Raw genomic sequence first — 21,143 nt, forward strand, 5'->3', positions numbered from 1 at the left:
ATCAGAAAACCAGAGGAAGCAATGAGTAATAGCTTGGAACACAATGAGAATAAATTAAAAAAAAAAAAAAAAAGAAGTGGCCTGAGGGGTAGAGTGTCATTTATCAAATTAACTATAACACTCTAGCAACCAGGGAGTGACTGTTTAACCTGACATTGAGCTGGATAGTAAAAAGTTTTACTGCTCCACAAACAAAATCTGGGCACCGGTGATTATCACCACATATCCTTCAGAGAGGAAGTAAAGCACTTCTGTAAAAGTTACTGAGCGACTTGTACTTTGTTTATCACAGCGTGAATGCATTTGTTCTTTGTCAGAGCATCTACATAATTAAATTCAGCATAACTGGACCAAGTTGTTTTCCCATGTACAGTAGGTAGGATGTGCATCCAACGCATATTTAGAAGAGTGTTGTAACCAGTTGAATCATCATCATTTTTGTTTCTTGTCGGCAACACTCTAAAAGGTAAAAGTCTTGCAATTTCAAATGTATTTATTTTAGCCTTCCATCTGGAATTGTTCTCCATTTAGCTTTACAACATCTCACAACATTTAACATCGGATAAATCTGTAAATAAAGCAGGACATCAATGAACAAGTATTAGTATAAAAAAAATAGAATTTAATGTGCAAGTCATTAACTTCACTTTGACACCCTCGAAAAAGTCATTACACACGAGGAACTCGCAGCTCGATTTCTAAGCTCGTATTTCACGACATAAACACGAGGATTAAATTACTGACTGTATTCAGATCCTGAACACGCTTTGGAACGGTTCCGCTCTCACCGAGTCAGTACAATAGTCTTGATTGACAAAAGAGAAGCGGTCTAGCAGCATTAACTGGAATTAAGCACATGTAGCATAGTCAATTTTTTAAGATTCTTACACATAATGCACAGTGATTTTTTTTCTTGTTTTTTCTTAAAAGGCACGCCGGCCGCGCGAACTGATTTAACATCGATGATGCAAATTCTGAATCAGTTTATACAAAAATATACAAACAGTTATCTGTGCAGTGAACAGGCTCACTGAGAAATACACAACATTGCACAATAAAACTTCCCAAGAGTTCAACAACATCTGGACGTGTTTCCCACAGCAGAGACCAGATGATTTTTGGGATGAAGACTGTTTTTGGACATACCATAATGGATAAAAAAAAAATTCTCTTTGCTCGGTTCAATAACAATAAAATGTCAATAAACAAGCCCTGTTGGTTATCTGACTTTCTCTTAGCAGAGACAGATGTGTGGACTCGTCGGGGGACCATTCTGACACTGGTCAGCAGAAGGCACTTAATTCAGGGTGCAGCTACTGAACCTGGCATCAGATCCAAGGCACTGCAGGCCTGGTCCTCGCCAGCTCACAGCACAGCACCCGATTCCTGCTCAGTTTCCACTTTTTAAGACAATGCTTCTGCCTGTGCTGGGTCAAACGGACGCTGCACCAGCTCACACTGGTCCATTTTCCAGTGTCGGATGATCCGTCAACGAAGGCAACTCAGGCTGACTGGATTCTTGTTGCCTGAGAGGAACCGGAGGCGATTCTGACGCAAACGCGGGGCTCACCGTTTGACTGTGCAACTCAGTCTGCGTGGATTGTGCTGGCTCTACCGGCCGTAACGTCTCAAGCTGAGAGTGTGAAGACACAGGCTCTTCTGGTGATGAGGGCACTGACCGAGCAGGTGCCGTGTGTGACGCCTCCGGGGGCGCCGGTGACTGTGTGGGTTCCTGGGGTTGCGGGGAAGGTAGTGAGGTGTGTGTTGGCGGGTGCTGAGAGCATGGCTCGTTTTGTCTTTGTGGGCCATGGGGCGCATACGGTGCATTTGTTTTTGCAAGCTGCTCTGCAGTAGAGTAGTAAGGCAGGAAAGGCCTCTCAGGTGCACAGGTCCGCATGGCCAAGTAGGTGTGCATCAACAGGTGGGGAAAGCGGGACGTGAAGTAGGAGACAAAGTCGTCAGGGATGGAGCCCAGAGTCTCCTGTACTTCAGCAGGTAACTCCCGATAATGGTGTTTCTGTTGAGATAAGGCACAGCTGACATTGGAAAGCAGTTTTACATTAACAGAAAGCAGTTTATTACACGTGAACACACGCTCACCTTGTTTCTCATCGCACGCAGCAGGTCTCTTACCGAGCCGCCCTTATAGGAACGAAATTTGCGCAGATCTATCAAAGGAAAAGAAAAGTAAATCCCCACACATATAGTCACAAAATGAATCGATGATCATTGTACAACATGAAATCAGTAAACAGGAAATCCTGAAGTCATACAGCTTTTTATTGGACCCTGTAACTGAACAGCAATTATGAAATAACAACAAAAACTCAAGGTGTTGAAAATGTAAAAGGAGGCGAGTATACTTTTAAAAAATAACATATACAAAATAATATAATAGCCACACATTCAGTCTGAATTCCCTGCCCTCCTTTCTGATCACATCACGCACATCTGTGTCATTTGTGGTATAGATTATCTCTTGATGTTGTGATAGTCAGTGGGTGGCACCGCTGAGTCGATGTGTGGAGGGTGTTACTATAAATCAAAGTCTAACACAACAAACAAAAAGGCTCCTGGAGTTTTCATACCTGTCTGCAACGGTACTGTGATGTGTTCTCTCCAGTCGCTCTTGACAACAGCCCTCCCCCCTCTCTCCAGATTCCTCACGATAGGTCCGTCCAGCGGTTCCTTTTCTATCCTGTCGCTCACGTCCTGCAAACAACCACGAACATAAGAAAATAATGAATATATAACTATCAAAGAAGAACATACATGGCTCATACCACTTTGAAGAAGTGGGTGTACACTGTTCACTGTACGGAGTTCACACAAACTGTCATGAACTATGATGTGGTTCAAGTAAGGGGAGGTTTACACCACATCATTGACAGCCTAAAAAAGAGAACTTTACAACATGCGGTGAAAGTGTCGACTCGTGAAGTGACTCACCTGAAAGAACTGCAGCTCCTTCTCCAGGCTCCAGAAGAAAGGGTGTTTGAGGACACTTTCAGCGGAGGGCCTTCTATGGGGATCCATGCTCAACATCTGCTCAATAAGATCCTTGGCGACGATGTCTCCTGGTAACAAGACACAAACATGCTGGATTTGATATTGTGCTTGCAGGGTATAATGCAATTTCCAAGACAGCCACGCATTGATTAGGGAAAAAAGGAAAGACAATGTTATTAATTTGTTGCCTATACATGTCAATACATCTTTACACCAGGGTTGAGCAACACAACCTAAAATTGCACTTCTTGTCGTTAAATCATATTACAAAATGAAACCTGGTTCTATATCTTTTGACTCTACTGGCAGCGTAAAAGAACATATCTTAAGACAAAACAATTACTAACAAAAAAAAAAAGGAAAAGTATTCCATACGTTCCGTTTGCTTTCTATGAATTCTGAGCATCAGGTGTGTATGAGTCTGGGTGCAATTTGAATGAGATACAGTGGGTACGGAAAGACTGCCTTAAAATATTCACTCTTTGTTATATTGCAGCCATTTGCTAAAATCATTTAAGTCGATTTTCGCCCTCATCAGTGTACACACAACAACCCATTTTGAAGAAAAACCACAGAAATGAAGACATTTTTGCAAATTCATTAAAAAAGAAAAACTGAAATATCACACGACCATAAGTATTCAGACCCTCTGCTGTGACACTCGTACATCTAACTCAGGCGTTGTCCATTTCTTCTGATCATCCTTGAGATGGTTCTACACCTTCATTGGAGCCCAGCTGTGTTTAATTAAATTGATTGGACTTGATTAGGAAAGGCACACACCTGTCTATATAAGACCTTACAACCTTACAAGCAAATGAGAATCATGGGGTCGAAGGAACGGCCCGAAAAGCCAGAACCAGAACGATCAGAACTCTTCCTAGACCTGGCCGTCCAGCCAAATTGAGCAACTGGGGGGAAAGAGCCTTGGTGAGAGAGGTAAAGAAGAACCCAAAGATCACCGTGGCTGAGCTCCAGAGATGCAGTGGGGAGATGGGAGAAAGTTCTAGAAAGTCAACCATCACTGCAGCCCTTCACCAATCGGGGCTTTATGGCAGAGTGGCCCGACAGAAGCCTCTCCTCAGCGCAAGACACATGAAAGCCTGCATAGACTTTGCCAAACAACACATGAAGCACTCCCAGACTATGAGACATAAGGTTCTCTGGTCTGATGACACCATGATTGAACTTTTTGGCCTTAATTCTAAGCGGTATGTGTGGAGAAAACCATTCACCGCTTATCACCTGCCCAATACAATCCCAACAGTGAAGCATGGTGGTGGCAGCATCATTCTGTGGGGGTGTTTTTCAGCTGCAGGGACCGGACGACTGGTTGCAATTGAAGGAAAGATGAATGTGGCCAAGTACAGAGATATCCTGGACGAAATGATTTTCCAGAGTACTCAGGTAGACAGAACCAATGTTTCTCAGAAGACCATTACATTATAAAGAAATCATCATTTGTTTTTCACTTCACTGGTTGGCGGTTTTAATGTTGTGGCTGATCGATGTACATATGAAACTGACTGTAACATCTATGTCACCACCAGTGGGTGAGTGCACTGAGTTCACTGGGTGTTGTGGGAAGTAGCTCCCCCTAGTGTGGGAACACTTACATGTGTGTTCATGCTTATCATCGTAATGCCAATATTGCAACATCCATGTCACAGCAGAATGTTACGCTGGTGTTATTGAAAACACCAGTACACACCCCAACCATAGCAGCCATTGTATTTTTTTCCTTCCAAACGATCAACAAGAACAACTTGCATAACAAAGCTGTGAATCTTTTTTATAACATCGAACACGTGTGCTATCAATTAAGAAACTCAACCGTTGTACATCTCAGAAAACAAAACCAGAAGTTACGCTCTCACCGTGTTTGTCACTTAGCAGATGGTTGAGGCTGTATGTGCCCAGTAGGATGTTAGCTTGCCTCTGCAGAGATTTGCCAAAAGGGTGGCTTCCCTGGGACACCACGTAGTAGAAAACACAACCGGCAGAGAAGATATCAACCGCACACGTCTACGAGAGAGAGAGAAATGGAAATCAATCACTGGTTTAGATATCACCATTTGAACAGGTAATGCTACCATGTCACTGCGATAGAGCTGCAACCCTTGACTCACTGGGTTGTCTTTGCTGTCCTCACTGAGAACCTCTGGTGCAATCCAGCCCTCGGTGCCCGGCACCCCAGACCTCCTGCTGAAACTGTGGCGACCCACTGCTAGCTTCTTACACAAACCGAAGTCTGAAATCATGGCCCGGACCCGGCCATGTGCGTTGGGCATGGATACCAGAATGTTGTGGGGTTTCAAGTCTCTGTGGACTAGAGGACAAAAATTAACCGTCACTCAGTTCAGGATCGAAGACACTTCTTGGTAATACACAACAACTAATGTCAATGAGACTGTGGAAAAAATGTCGTAATCAGTGACAAATACCAATCTTGAGAGAATGCAGGTGGGCCAGTCCTGACATGGTCTGCTGAAGAAGTGTAACAGGCTCAAGTCCATGACGATTGAAATCCTTTTTCTCCACATACTAAGAAGATGAAAGACAGCAGTTAGTGTGAGTCAAAGTATTCTAACAGGCTTTGTTTTGGTTTTTTTTACATACAAAGTTGAGGTTTTGTTAAGCACTAGAGGGAAGTTATTGTTGTTTTTGTTCTCCATAATTGGTCAGCTGACCACCAACCAGAGCACTCCTAGCCCTTGTCAAGTCCAAGGGGGCGTCCAATCCCATAGGAAACTACTGAAAACCCACAGACTTGGGAAAAGACTAGCTTTTTTTGCTACTGCTCGTGTAGCAACAATATCATAGGAAGTTGGGACTTGACAAAGCGTAGGAGCCCCTCTGTTTGATGATCAGCAGACCAATCAAATTGCCAGAAAAGGGCCAAATACCACTATTTTTCCCCAGAGACCTCAAAAGAGCGCCCACATAAACCACTGACTACCTCCTGAAGTGAGGCTGCACACAGCTCAATAGCGATGTATTGAAACTGACGGTCCCTCTCTGTGCAGAAGTATCGGATGACATTTGGGTGCTCATCTGACTCCCTCAGCAGCTGGACTTCCCGGTCTGCAAAGCTGAAGCACTCTGGGAGAATTCTCTTCACTGCCACTGGACGGTTGTCAAACTGACCCCTTGTGGAGAAATGAGGGAAATGCAACAGTTGTGACGTATTCATTTATTTTTTCAACATTTAACAAATTGAACAGAAGCCATCATGAACACTTGTTGACTGGTTTACTTACTTGTACACGATAGTTCCCTCAGCACCATGACCCAAGACCTCTTTGGGATTAAAAGTTATGTTGCCCACTCTGACAATACTGGAGTCCTCATCTGATGAGACAAACAGGAAACTGGGTTAAAATGGTCCAACAAGCACAAAGTGCATGTACATAGTCTTAACTTTCCAGTGTTTACCTCCATCTTCGTGCTCATTGGCTGAGCTCCCCAGCTCAGACACAGACAAATTGGAGTGGTTGGACGCGCGGGGGGTGACATTGGGGCTGCTGTGGTCTGAGCAATCCGAGCGAGCGCGAGCCACCTCCAGGTAGTCACTGTCTGGAGCCAAGCCCAGGCCCACATCTGCCGGGGGGAAGGGCTGCTGCCTCTGGAGCAGTTCCAGCCTCTCCTCCATCTGTCTCTGGAACTCCTGGTGCTGCAGCTGCTGCTGCTTGTGCATACTCTGAAGAGAGGACAGTACATTTAAGGCTATGGGTGACTTGTTTTTGTATGCTGTTAGTTTAACAAACCTTTCATCAGAGCAATGACTCTTACACACACACACAGCAGTTTCCTGAGCAATGTCTGACTTTTAAGTTCTGTCTCTGCTGGTGGTAAAAATCACAAGCTCATTAACCAACATCTCTGTTTGTGAGTATTTCCTTTTTGTACTACTTTGGATTTCTACTCCCCACCACATTTCAGATGCTAATACTGTACTTTGTTTTTCCACTACACACCCTTTGAAACCCAAGACTCCTGTAGTTTTATTTACTTCTTTCCTCAAGTTATCTGTGACTATTAACTAGTGGTAAATACTCAAAGACAAAAAGGTTTTCTGTGACTTACTTTGGGGTAGGTAATCACAAATGCCACCCAGCCAGCCAGCAGGAACGTGGAGAAGATGATGGTGGCCATGTCTTTGAGCATCGAGTCCACGGGGGCCTCTGGACGCACAGTACGGCCGCTGGTCCCAGGTTCTTGGATCGACGTGTCAGGCACAGCTGAGGCGGGGCCGTCGTCCATACCGCTGTCGTTAACCTTCTAAGGAGGATATTGAGCGTGTGGATGAGAAAATCTGCACAGGTGGTTGAATAGATCTGCAGAAATAACTAACAAAATAAGTCATGGATCGAAACACTGACCTCGTCTACTTTCTTGTCAGTAGTAGGTGGGATGACGTTGCCTTGATTGCGAGGGAAGCTGTCAGGGAACTTTTCTAGGATCTTGGTGTGAGCTTCAGGGGGAGTTTCATGATGACCTGAACCGCAAAAGAACTTTTTAAGTGGCTGGATCACAGATAGTCATCCATTCTGACATTTAAGAAATCAGTGTTTAAAACAGCAAGGAAAGACTATGTAGATATTTCACAATTCATTTTATCGTCCAGCAGAGGGCAGTCTTGGTGTAACACTTGTAGTGAAAAGGACCTGCGTTTTAAACTATAGAGAATAATGTAGACAGTGAAAAGGCTCAAATATTATGATTTTAGAAGATATGATATTAATAAAGAAAACAAAAATTAACAAAAGGCTTTATATCAAGTAACACAATAAAATAAGTTGGCAGGTCAGACCGACTGTCACCGTCTGATTTATGTACTGGTGTCAGTACCTATGAGGAGCAGGTAGTTCCTCATGAAGTTGATCCGGTTTCGTTCACGGAGTGCAGCGTTGAACTTCACACTGGTGCTCGGTGTGATGACACACTCCTTGTCCTCGCCCGTTTCCTGGCTGTCGGGGCCTTCCAGCATGGGGAAGGTGCTGCCACGAGGCTTCGCGCACACACAAATATTTAAGGAAGTCAGATTCATCATTCCATCTGATGCCTCGTGGGCTCACATAACAAGCGACAAGGATTAAAAACAGCCAGGGAAGCCTGACTCAAAACTTCCACATATACAACAATAACTTTGCACTGAACTCGTTTCATCTCTATTATTTTAGTTGTAAATACAGCATTGTGCTTTAATCACGATCTACGTGTGAATGGCACTCACCACCACAGTGACTCCATCGTGCACCAGAGAGGGCGATGCATACAGACTGGTGGAGTATTTACCCACGTACAATGTAGCCCTGCAAAACAACAGTCAAAGCAAACTTTTAATTAACTGCCCAGTGCACTATGCTTTCATGCTAAGAATAACAGACGCAACTTCACCAACAGGAAAGCTCAAATTCTGAATTATTTTCAGTTCTCTTTCACCTCCAAGCGAAAGTTTCACAAAGCATCAAGAACTAAAAGTCGTGTTTGTGCATTTCGACACAAGCAGGTGTGGACGTAATCTATAAAAATAAAACTTTACAACACTGTGAAACCAGAGCTGAAACCAGGCTCTTTGGCAGCCGCTTATTAGATGTTACATGTCTAGACTCCAACACTAAGCAATCATAAATAAGAGGATTTTGATTTCACCATAGGGGTGTTGGCACACAAACGTTTGCCAATGCTTGTTCTCTGAATGGTATTCAAAAGTACAAGAAGCAAAGCATTCAAAAGCATAAAGCATTACATGAATTTATTCTTGGGCTTCTTCTCCTTAGGAAACGGGTATTTCCACTGAGTGATGCGGCCGACCTCTCCAGACATGAAGGTGAGGTAACGAAGCGTTTCCACGGCCACATTAGTATGGGGAACTTTGCGGAGGCCCTCGCGCTGCCAGATATACATGGCCACCACCGGTGAGTTATAGTTCTGGACCCACTGGACGTCTCCGGAGTCGCTGTCCACAGTCACCACAAGGCCGTCGCCGTTGGACACAAAGTGAGCCATCTCTGCGTGGGACCAAAAGAGAGCGGGTGAGCGTTCTGCGCCGTCCGTGACAAAGCTACGAAAGGGTGGGCTTTTCCAAGTATCTTACTGTATTTGGTGTCATCATCGGGGAGGGTTGAGGCGTAGTCAGAATAGGTGGCGTTCCAGCGCAGCTCCCTGCTCTTGGTGTCATACATGGTGATGGTATACTCTAAAAAGAAGAAATTCAAAATCATTTTTATGACTTTGCTTATACACAATACACAAAAGCCAGGCTCTGAGTGTTCTTCAACATCATATCAAGTATCTTAGTGTGCCCTATCCCCAATTACCACTGCAGGTGCATCAGTCTTCCAGGTCAAATTAAATCAACAATTTAATGGGATGGGTTGCACTGGCTATAGTACCTTTCACATAAAAAAATAAAGGTTGTGTCGCTTCTCGTTACCTGTGCGCCCCAGATAGAGAAGAGACGAAGAAGGACAGACCATCTCAGCAAAGGATGAGGTCAGAGTCTGCTGTTTTTCACCAGTCAACAGGTCCACCACGTACCACAGGTCCTGCTTCTTGCCTGCACGCGAGCACACGAGCAAACACATTAAGAAAATTATTTAACAATGTAATACGATAATGTTTTTGTAAGAGTCCTTAACTGTAACGACTTCCTTTGTTACTCTTGCTAGATTAGACAAACTATAGCCACGTGGAGGTCCATTCCCATAGAAAAATATTTAAACCCGGTAATAACGCGGTAGTGAGACAGCTCACGTTAGCGACCATGCTAACATTTGGCAGACATTGAAAAGGCTTCCTTGTCTTTTCACATGTTTTCAGTTTAGTTATTGCCACCTCTGTACCCACATTTGAGTTTTTTCCATGCATGTTAAGAATCACAATTACAGATTTTGCCTGTAGTCCAATGGGAATGGAGCCCTGCTACATTACCAAAGGACTGTCAGGACTTGACAAAGGGTTAGAGGCTCTCTGGTTGGTGGTCAGCAGACCAATCAGAAAGCCAAGAAAGGATCAATTCTACTACTCCTGCATGGGACATTTCAATTTGCCACAGATGCACCTGTCCACGCTGAAAGGAGGTTTTCATCAGGTTTCCACCCAGTTACTCCTTCTTTCCTATTCTAAAACATTCAACTAATGCGAGTGCAAACCACTCAGGGAACAATTTTGGTCCATCTAAAGAAAAATGACTGACTATTGTCAGGCAATGGAACAAAAGAAAGCAAGATGCAGTCGTTTAGCCTAAACAACAAGCCCTCTTTGTGCTTGTATTATACATATCAGGTCAGTGCAGGGTGAATAAGTAATGCCCTAGTCATAGATAATTATATTTAGAATATTTAGATCCTGCAAACCTACTTGGCAAAAATTTCATACATGAAAACGGTTAAAGCTTCTGAGCCCAAAACACGCTGTGATAGCAGAAGCTTCCGTTAAACAAAAGCTTTGCTGATAATGACTGTGGGGAGGAAAATGTCAACCGCTTCGAACAATGACACACAGTCCCCCGTGGTAGATCACTTTTCCTGCGTCAACTGTTGTAAATTCAAAAGAGCAGATGCTACGACTGCAGGTTGAGTGGAAGAGACGAGCTCTGTAACCGCTGACGGCAGATAACATGGACAGCACATGTTTATGGATAAGGAAACCGATCACCAAGGAGTCTGAAGAATCTGGAACAACATCCCTGAAAAAAAGGAATAAATTAATTTCTTTCTTTATTAAGCTTACCCATGTAAAGGATTCCATCAGAACTGCGACAGGGCGAGGCTTGGACCAACTCAGGGATAGTGAAGGGTAATTTCTGTTTGGGTGAAATGAATGAATGTTACACAGCCGTTTATTAGTCATATTAAAATATGGGAACACACCACCACAGCTGTAACTTCAGAATGAGTCTGCAGTGCGTTTGACAGTTTTCTAAAGAACAGGGAACTGAAAAGCCTTTCTTACTAAAGATGTGAGATTATAGTATGCGATAAAGTCGTTTCCTCTTACCGTGAGGCCTTCGCTGTTTTTTCCGCCCAGAGAGTACAGGCTTCCATCATTGGGGTCAGGCAGAAAAGCCGGCCTGGTGGAAAGAACATGGAAACACAGCTTACATCTCCAGACTAGTAAAAGGTAGAGATTATGTAAGCAACTAGTTTGCATTTAACGTCTTTTGTCGCAACACAAAAGGATGTACGCACACACCCGAGCAAAAAATGACTCAAAGATACGTACTCTGCGACATGCGTAGGGACCTGAAGAACTGGATCTGTGAAGGCAAAAAAAAAAAAGTCAAGATGCAAGTCAGGACCGACGAGAATATCAACCAACAATGAAAAGGATGGCGAGTGGCTGTTGGGTAAGAGAATGACAAGAACACTGGTGACATTCACCCATTGAGGACACAAAGTCCAAATGAACAAGGATTCGCAGTTGGCAAGGCAAACAATCATGTCTGCAAACAGCGATCTGAATAAATCAAGCATGCAGCACCAATGACAGCAATAAAATAAAACGGACTGAGGATCATATCGTATAAAAACGAGCATTTTAACCCGTGGATGAACTTTTACGATAAATGTCAGATTTTATTGTTATCCAGGAACAGTAAAAAAAAAAAAAGAACGTGCTCTGTAAATATTCCTATGTGGAGTGTACTTGTCCCTTATATGGATTAAATCACTCCCTAGCATTTTCCAAATACAACAGGTAGTTATTTTGTGAATTTCCATACTGCATGGCATTAATAAGGAGTAACAGCTGCCGGAAATGAAAGACAAAGTAATTTAAAAGGTGTTAGGGAGCGGGTTAAATTAAAGGTGTGGTTCTTTAACACAAAATAAGAGCCCTATTTGTTTTAATGCCAAGAGTTAAAATGTGATGCCTGAGTCTCCGTTGCTACTAGACAAACACACACCTTCCTGCAGTGTGAACATACAGGGTGTGGACCAGATGGAGATAATCTGCGTGGAAGTGCCCAAAGGGGGTAGGTATAGGATTATCCGAAGGTGGTAAATGACTGTTGTGTCGGAGAATCATTAGCATTCATTAAACGTAATTGCAGGCTGTGTCGAGAAAACAATTGCTTCCTGTGCTACATATAAGAACCTTAATTGGCTGATATACAAATACATGTCAACAAGGAGTGACGAGCAAACAGTTACAGGACTTGTATGTGGGTTTTACTGCACCGCTTTGGTCCGAGTAAACGATCCCTGCTTCCCCCTCGTTGTGTGGGCTGGAGCACAACAACAGGTGTGTGCGGAGCCTGGTACAAAACTCGTCAAATTTATATTCAATAGCTGTTCCAGATAAACAGATGATGCGGAGGAGGCAGCCTCGGCCGCAGATTATTAATGATTTGGGCATCGGGTGGACCTAGCCAGGACTGGCAGGCACAATTTTCCAAAGCAACAATGAATGTCTCAAGCACAAGTTTTCCTATAACCCCCGAGTCTATCTTATCTAATGCAGTTCCTGAGCGTATAGTGCCTACATTAGCATGGTAACCGCAGTACATGCGGCGTGCGCACGTGATTCTAGAGAAAGTTGCTTACCCTGGACCACTCTGACCTTGATTACAGGCTATATTTGCCCCTCTCTCAGTTAATGATTACGCTGCTTTCATGCCTAACGGCCCTTCTCACAGTTTTTTCTCCAAAAGCGTGGCCTAAACACAAGATATACCTCAAGAAAACATTTACTGTAACTGACGTGCATCAATCAAACAGTTGGAAATATAGGCCTGTTCTCCCATGTTTACCTGCAGTACTGGTGTAAATAATACTTAAGACAGCATTAGAAAATATAATAGTTTGGGTGTTACTTTCATCCTATTAGGAGTTATGGTGCAATAGAAACTCTGTCAGTTTGGATACCCTTTTATTCATAAAAAAAAACCCCACAGTGGTCTCCCTGCAGCAGGGAAACACAAAGGCACTTCACCAAAAAAGGAACTGTGCCTCGAGACAAGCCACGCCAACAGAAACATACGCTCTCTTCTTACCTTCTTTCAGAGTCCATTTGATAGAGCCGGATTTCTTGCTAACGGCGTGCAGGTTTCCATCCAATGTGGACACAAAGAGCAGGCTTTCAGGAAGAGCTACTGTGCTGGCACTGCAAAATCCCTATAGAGAAAAAAAAAAAGGATGATGTGAACAACACCATTCATCATGAAAATACAACAAATTATGTAGGACACATGTAAATTAAAATGATCACGTATACAAGTTGAAGTCAAGCATGTGTGAGCATGCACCCTCCTGTTTAAATCCACTGGTTAGACCAGAAGGTATTTTCTTGCATTAAGGCATTCATTACGTATCCTCTCACACACCTAGAGATACCAGTTTTTAAATGTTGAAATTACAGCTGGTTTAATGTAATTAAATGAATGATTCTCTGTCTGATAAATGCTGGTGATTGAAAACGAAATCATATTTTCACAATTATCAGTCTTTATGCTGATTGCAAACAGTGCAGCAGTGACGATGCTGTGCACATGGAAGCTCCTATAGCGGAGGTTATTATCTCTATCAACGCTGCTCTCAGTGAATAAATAATAAATGAATATATGTGCATGCTTTCAGTGAGTGGGAGATACTTTAAAGCTTGTTCCAAAATTTGTCATCATATCCCCAAGTCGTGAAACACACACAACAAACAGCGCAGTTCAGGGTTCAGATACAGCAACAAACGGTTGTTACAAAATGCTACTGAGCGCCTAGTGATGTCTGCGTTTATTTGCATACAGAGATTTAAAAATGTGATCGGCTCTCTAGGCGCCGCTGGAGGCGCATTTAACGTGTCAGGTGTATTTCCAGTTCCAGTTGCATGGGAAGCATTCGAATAACCAGGTGTTAACAGGGCCTCAGAGAGTTTTTCGGAACAACAAAGAAAACACGATTTCTGAGGTCACGTTTTGGTATGTTTTTCGGAACAACAAAGAAAACACAAAAGAATAGAAAAACATCTACGTCTCTTAAATCGCAGTAAATATTCCGAGAATGACCTGAAAAACCTGAGACAGACCTCATTTTCCTCAACCACAGGAAGCTTCACTGACTAATCCCCCTAAACGTCTCCCTGAGGGCAGTGTACCTATGAATAAATCTGTTTACTACCACTCTTTTGAGCATTTAGCCACATTAGAAGACACATGGAGGTGGGGAGGAGGAGTCTAGTGGTCTTAAGCAAGACGCAAACAAGCCAGGCCTGCGCATGGGCTATAGGGAACAAACTCAACCACAAGGAGTCATTCAGGATGTCCCTATTGCTAACTCAGCTTGTATTTCCCCTAAAACTACTACCAGTACCACCAATCCAACTGAGTCCTTTTAGTCATTTTATAAAGCTTACTTGTGAGTTATTCATCTTAAGGTTGGGAAAGCGCTAGTCTGCTGTAACTGTGCAAACAGGAACCCCTGAAAGTTTCACACTATCTACAGAGAGAAACTGGTCCCTCCCACATTTGCCTAAAGATCCGTCTACTGTACTCCCGCACATCCTATACAATCTTTTGTGTCAATAACGTGCACCTGTGATGGTTCCCACAGCACTCGCGAGCATCACACAGCAATCTGTTTTCGAACCCGCTCGTAACCTCTACCAGGGCTCTTGGTTTCGCAAACAAATAACTCTCAGAGCACCTGTTAGTCTCGTAGCCGTGGTTTGACGCAGATATCCTACAGCTGGAGAATATTCTGCAGTGTTAGGCTTCAGGGGCGTTTGTTGTGCAGCGTCTGTGCGTGTTCAGGGTGACCGAAGGATGTGCGCTACAAAGCATTTTTTAAAGTGAAGACAAATATTGGGGCATTCCCTCTCATTTCCTCATTCTGTGTGCAGCAAAAAGTTTAAGTTATTGCGTAAGAGGGTTACATAATACTACAGAACTGGGCGAAACCAAACTCTTGGCAAGTTCTGAGGTCTTCTTTTCCCTCTGCAATGAGGCCAAGCGTGGCTGGAAGGTACACTGACTACAATGCTCACGGTGTCACTGACAGCAGTCACGCTGCTTCACAGCCTGTTGCTTCCTAGACGAAACTGAACACAGGATAGGGTGTAATTGACATCTTCTGTGCTGGGTGTAAACAAAACGTTTAATAGCATGTTTGCTTCATAACCCCTTTCTCAACTATTGCGTATTTAGAGATGCTAAAGAAAATACATCGCCAAATAATGGTAAAATGGAGCCGCTTGTCTTAGTTTGCACCAGAACAATGGCTGATTTTGGACACGTGTTGAATAACATTAGGAAATGATAATATTTTTTTTTTCATGCTCACATGCATCGTCAATTGCACAACACAAGTGCACTAACTCCAATTTATTTAGCCCTGAATCTGTTACATCCGCCAGCTTGCCTGTAACAACAAGCAGGCTGTTTTGCAACTTGCTCAAGTGCAGGCAAAAACCAACAGGAACCAAGAAAAGAAAAAAATGATCACACATCTGAATTCTTGTCATGGGAGGTAAAGTGCAGCGACACATCATCAAAAATCAGTCGGTTGAGAATAAGTCAAGTCATGTGCACGATGAAATCGCAGCATTAAGAAAGGCCTGGTAAACCATGAGCCTTGCAGTCCGATATGAAAGTAGGTATTGGAGGTTCGGGGCTGTGCGGGCATAGACTGGGCTGGGGATGTTTAAATGTTACTGGAACAAGGCAGGTGATGATCAGAATGTTAACCCTCGTGCTACCTTTGGGGTCTCTGGGACCCCAAGCGAATGGACAGACGGATAGAGATCATGCAAGAGGGTAGCACGAGGGTTAAGAAGTGAAACTTTTCTACATTTTTAAAAGGAGTGGCGACGTTTTAGCAACTTTTCCTGTGAACAAAATCTCTCATCAGTATCTCTCCTCTGTGGTGTTATTCGAGGAGGGAGGATGTCACGTGTTAACCCAAGTCCGGGCGCACATACGGCTGTGATAAGACAGCATGAGAGTACAGGTGTTTTATTTTGCAAATCTGATTCTTCTACAAGATGGGCAAAAATTAAAGGAATAAAACATTATCGTGGCGATAAAGGGAATACACACACAAAATGGGTGTAAAAAAAAAAAAATGGGTGTGAAAGCAAACATTAATAGCAACCGAGACATGTAGCACCAACGGACTGTTTGTTGGCTTTCCGATTGGTCTACTGACCACCAACTATTACAGCGTAAGTAAAACAAACGCTGACAAAACTGCGGACTGCAATTTTTCACAATCCTGAATAGCATACAGTGGACAAGTGTGGGTGCAGGGGAGGAAATAACCACGCATAAAAACTGAAAACTGGTCTATTTTTCCAATGCTAATGCTAGCATGATTTCTAACATATAGCTATATCTCAACCCCTCGTTACTTCTAGACAATTATTGCTCACACAAAATGTTCTACGGGAATGAACCCGAATGGCTGTCGTTTGTCTAACATAGGCACGGTAACACAGGAAGTTGGGGCTAACAAAGGGGTAGAAGATGTCTGGTGGTGGACCAATCAGAAGACAAACAAAGGGTCCATTAGGCACATGCACCCTAACTTTAAGGAGAATCAGCTGACCTTAAATAATACCTCAACTGTGAAGAACGGACAGGTAAAGAAAAAATCAGACAGCTTCTATAGACAGCTTATCATTTGTCAACCTCACTGCACCAGCAGACTGTTCAACACACACACAACTAAGAGATGACAGAGGATTATATTATATCTGCTGCTTAGCTGAGGTGGTTTACTAACTACACAATGAAGGGTCTTCCTCTCAAGCCTTTCTAGGGATCCAGCTCAGTTTTAATACATTAGCTAAATCGCTTTTCCATCAACCAGACATTTGCTCCACCATTTCTAAATCGGATAACACATCATCTCCACGTGCCATGTTGTTGTTCTATGTACTATGGGCATCACATAATGTTGCTGTTTGGCATACAAAAAACAAAAAAAAAAACAGATGTTTGTGGGATTATTTCTGCACTGGCCTGTTGTAGGTAGCGCATAATTAAATCAACCTAACCAAGAGGAATCGTCATGCATAACAATGCCATGCTTTGGCGTCAACCTTCTGAAATTAGACAACAGATGGAGCGGACGCACTGTGTGGTCTGGCGACTTGAGATCATACAAGTGTCCGAAGGAGAAGGTTTTATAAGAAGTGCACAGCGAATGTGAAATGAGAGAGACTGAGGATAATCATCAGCTAAACTAGCATCAGTACAGGGAAAGCTATTTACTGCTTGGTGTAAGGGTATCTAATGTGGTATCTAGTGTCGTTTCACGTTAAGCCTCACTTGCCACTAGTGAAACCAAATACATTCTTACATAATATTGCAGTCCTGCCCTAAACCGTAGCTTCGTGACTGCTACAGGTTAGGTTGAACCTGTGTCAGAAAGGGGGTCAATTTTATTTATATAGCGTCAATAACAATGCAAATCGTCTCAGGACGCTTTACAAAACCCGGCCTGAAACCTCCAGAGCAAGCCAGAAGGCGACGGGGGCAAGGAAAAACTCCCTTTTAACAGGAAGAAACCTTGAGCAGAACCCAGCTCATATGGAGGGACCCATCTGCCTAAGGCCAGCCAGGTAGAGACAGAAAGAAAGAACGGCAGGAGAAATGAGATAAACATACATCTGTCATAGATACATACATCTGACTAAAGCGTACGTGTAGAGCGTACAATTCAATTGGATGATCATTCTGGAGGATGTAGTTTACGGTGCTGTTAAACTGGGCTGAAGTATTTCTGTTATTTGGCCTAGCCCACTGTCTAAAACGGGGTTGTCAAATTAGTAGAAACGTGTCACTACAACGCAATATAATCCACTAGTACTACAAACCACAATGAAAACACAGTTTAATCAGCATCTCTTCCAGTCAGCTGAATACCACAACCTTCACAAATCTAAAATTTAGTGCAGGGTTGTTACAGTAGGATGCTTTATTTTCACTAGTGTAACAAAAGAACTGGCAAATGAGTGTTTATCCTCTTAGACATACCTCAAAGAGCGAGAAGTTTTACCAAGACACCAACCCAACGCTGCTTGTTGCCTAGTTTGCTCCCTTTGCAGCAGAAAAAGCTCAGAGACACTGATATGAACATAGATATCTGTGATGTTGATGTGCAGGATGTTCACATGGAAGCAGTCGAAAGATTAGCCCGTCACCGAACCTTCAAAACACCAAACCTGATCTAGCGTGAGGCGCAAATGCCACGAGCAATGTGACAAAATGGCTTTTAAGAACAAACGTACTCACTTAAGGTTCATACATATGCTCACCTGCCAATTCATTAGGTACACTAGTGAAAATAAACACATTCTAATATAATAGTAGTCCACTAATTCTTATCTCCATGAAAGTTATAGTATTCAGCATGTGTTTAAAACAACAGAGAGTTGTTGAGTCAACTGTGTTTTCATTTTGGAGGCTGTGGTTTGTGGTACTATGTACCTGTATCCTGTGTTGACACACTATTATTTTTCATATTATGTTATGCTGACATTCTCATTTTAGTCAGTGGGCTATGCTAAAAAAAATTACCACCTTTTTTAAGCAATTTCAACATATATTATAAACGTTGTAATAGTCATGAAGGGGGATAAAAATCATATTAAAATGCACTTCTTTCTCTAGCGTAGGCTACCTAATGAACTGGCAAGTGTACACATGAAGTAGTTTAGCATCGTCCCTTATTTAAGCAGGGTCTTTTAAGCAAATATCTAGTTACCGAGTTAAAATAAAAACATATTTGAATTATTCAGGAACAAACTGAAGACTGCTCTAGACATCTAGTCTGCCTCGACTTGTGAAACTGAACTAAAGAAATGCAAATTATCTGCGTTAGCAATTAGAAATTTAGCGCCAGTAGAGTTGACTTCTGCTTATAAAGCTAATAAATATTAATGCTTTTAGCCAGGAAGCTAACGTTTAAATGTTAGCTTACTTCTGTCAGGTCAAGGCAAGTCGCAGCTCACACACATGCTTAAACATTTACCCTAATGACACATTTAAAAAAAAAAAAAAGATAAATGTTGTGGGGTTTGAAGTAAAGAATAAAAATGAAAAAAATAAAAAATAAACACGCGTAAAATAAAAGTGCAGTTCAGCGTGCAAACTCCGAGCTAATGTTATCGAAGTTAAGCTAGCTTATCCAGTTAGCCCTCTTACCTTTTGTGGTAGACCAGCGTAGCAGAGCAACGCTAGAATGCACCACACCAGGGCCCGACTGCTCACTGTCCAGTCCATAGTCTCTGGTCTCAAACCGGGATAGACAAGCCTGGTCGCTGCCGGGCGGCCTACATAGAAAACGCGATTTGGCTTCCGAGCAGTTACTGCGAAATTATTTTAACCAACGCCGTTGATGAAGGCATTGAGACAGCGGCAGCGGCGGCGGATACAACGTTAAGATCGGCTTCTTCCTGAAATGATGGGGGTTGGACTTTGGGATGGAGCCACACGAGTGGAGGAGGGGAAGCGTGGGGTCGATCCGAGCCAATCGGAGGACTCCCACGGACACGGATGTGATATAAAATAGATCCGGGGGGACATTTTCTGCAGTCCACTCCCTGAAAGCATGCTCCCGTCCGCAGCTAAACCAGTTAGACTCGAAATGTTTGCCGCTAAATTGTTCGTAAAATCGTTTATGTATGTATTTTGTAGTAATTATTCCTACACTTGACTTAAATATGCGACAAGAAACGTGTTGCATAAAAAGCCTCATGTTTGAGCAGCGTGACTAGGCCGCACCAGCGAGGAGGAAAATGTGAAGGTAACTTATTATTATTATTATTATTTAATAACCTAACTACATTTTCCCTATTCACTCTTAAATACATGTTTTTTCTTTCTCTTCCGGGTAGTTGGTCAACTCGGCTGGATGCGATGTTGCAAGGTTGGTTGCACGTCAACACGTGGTCAGATGGTCGGAGCCCGTTTAAGATGATTCTGCTCCATGAAGGTGAATATTTTAATACGATCTACAAGCGTTTTGATGTCTTTGGTCCATAAATGATGTTATTCGTGCGTTAGACTTCTGATATAATAATGAAGTCAACTTTAAACTCTGATTTGACCCCACACATGCAACTTCCTGCTGTCTTGTCCCCTGGAATCAAACTGAACTCCGGACATTTTCTCATTTTTCATACAGGAGCTGGACGAGAGCACGTGGATGGATCTCTGAAGCATACTGATCAGACTTCTGGATCTGTGTTATCGCCTAAATGTTTAACTGATCTCGAAGAATAAAGCATTTGTCTTCAAACTTTTAACGTCTCATTAATTCACTTCACACATTTTGGTTTGTTACTTTTGTGCACATCTTGAACCTGAAAGGCCTTCTCCTTGGACTTTCGTATAGGTCAAGAGTAGTGCAAGATCACCATGTCTTGTTATAACTGGGGTTTCTTTGCTTTCCCACAAAGTCTCTCTTTTAACGCAAGACACAATTAAATTGTTAAATTCATAGAACATGCATGCCAGAAGTTTAGAAGTAATGTTTCAAATACTCTCTTGGCACCATTTATTAGGTACACCTTGCAAAACTGTGGCACAGAGTCAATGTGCTGAAAATATTCCTTATAGTTTGTCCCTTGACATATTTTTCCTGTCGTCCAAATTTTGTGAGCATAGCCTCAATTTTTTGCTTTTATCCAAAAGGACTGGCACTCAATGTGGCCTTCTAATGTTGTAACCGATCTTCTGAAAGGCTGTAATATGCGAGTTGAGATGCTCTTCTGCATACTTGGGTGCGACAAGTGTGTAACGGCTGCCTTTCCGTCGGCTTAAACCAGTATGGCTATTGTCCTCTGGCATCTACACCTTTCACCCAGAGAGCTGGATACTTTCTCTTTCCAAACCATTCTGTTCAAACCTTGTGATGCTTGTGTGTGATAATCTCAGTAAGATACTCAGACCAGCTTGTCTGGCACCAACAACCATGCCATGCCCAAAGTCACTTCAATCATATTTTCCCCCACAAATATTATGCTCAGTTTGAACTTTAGCAAATAATCCTTACCATGTCTACGTGCTTAAATGCCCAGAGTTGCTGTCATGCGATTGGCTGATTAGATACACTATATTACCAAAAGTATTCGCTCACCCATTCAAATGATCAGAATCAGGTGTTCTAATCACTTGGCCTGGCCCCAGGTGT

General features: G+C 42.8%; 1 protein-coding gene and 1 long non-coding RNA gene across 3 annotated transcripts; one reads left to right on the forward strand and one right to left on the reverse strand.

Moving 5' to 3' along the window:
- Positions 1 to 364: 364 nt before the first annotated feature.
- On the reverse strand, positions 365 to 19,371 carry ern1 (endoplasmic reticulum to nucleus signaling 1). 2 transcript variants are annotated; one of them, XM_084570275.1, is made up of 22 exons: positions 19,154 to 19,371; positions 13,010 to 13,130; positions 11,239 to 11,272; positions 11,014 to 11,086; positions 10,747 to 10,819; positions 9,449 to 9,571; positions 9,110 to 9,211; positions 8,762 to 9,023; positions 8,246 to 8,324; positions 7,861 to 8,020; positions 7,392 to 7,507; positions 7,096 to 7,287; positions 6,445 to 6,709; positions 6,270 to 6,360; positions 5,969 to 6,158; positions 5,454 to 5,553; positions 5,139 to 5,338; positions 4,887 to 5,034; positions 2,950 to 3,077; positions 2,589 to 2,712; positions 2,101 to 2,168; positions 365 to 2,017 (listed from the first exon to the last, which is right to left on the reverse strand). In XM_084570275.1, exons 1-22 carry the CDS (start codon positions 19,229 to 19,231, stop codon positions 1,454 to 1,456), a joined length of 3,291 nt encoding a protein of 1,096 aa, XP_084426401.1. In that variant the 5' UTR covers positions 19,232 to 19,371; the 3' UTR covers positions 365 to 1,453. The 2 variants fall into 2 exon arrangements, with proteins under 2 accessions (XP_084426401.1, XP_084426400.1); XM_084570274.1 differs by having other exon boundaries at positions 7,096 to 7,290.
- A 204-nt stretch (positions 19,372 to 19,575) lies between these two features.
- LOC311506353 lies at positions 19,576 to 20,252 on the forward strand. The gene is made up of 3 exons (XR_014699692.1): positions 19,576 to 19,754; positions 19,846 to 19,943; positions 20,136 to 20,252. It is a non-coding gene; the product is annotated as an uncharacterized lncRNA (long non-coding RNA).
- The last annotated feature ends 891 nt before the right edge of the window (positions 20,253 to 21,143 follow it).

The sequence above is a fragment of the Chelon labrosus genome (genome assembly GCF_963514085.1).
Source record: "Chelon labrosus genome assembly, chromosome: 21".
Classification (NCBI taxonomy): Eukaryota; Metazoa; Chordata; class Actinopteri; order Mugiliformes; family Mugilidae; genus Chelon; species Chelon labrosus.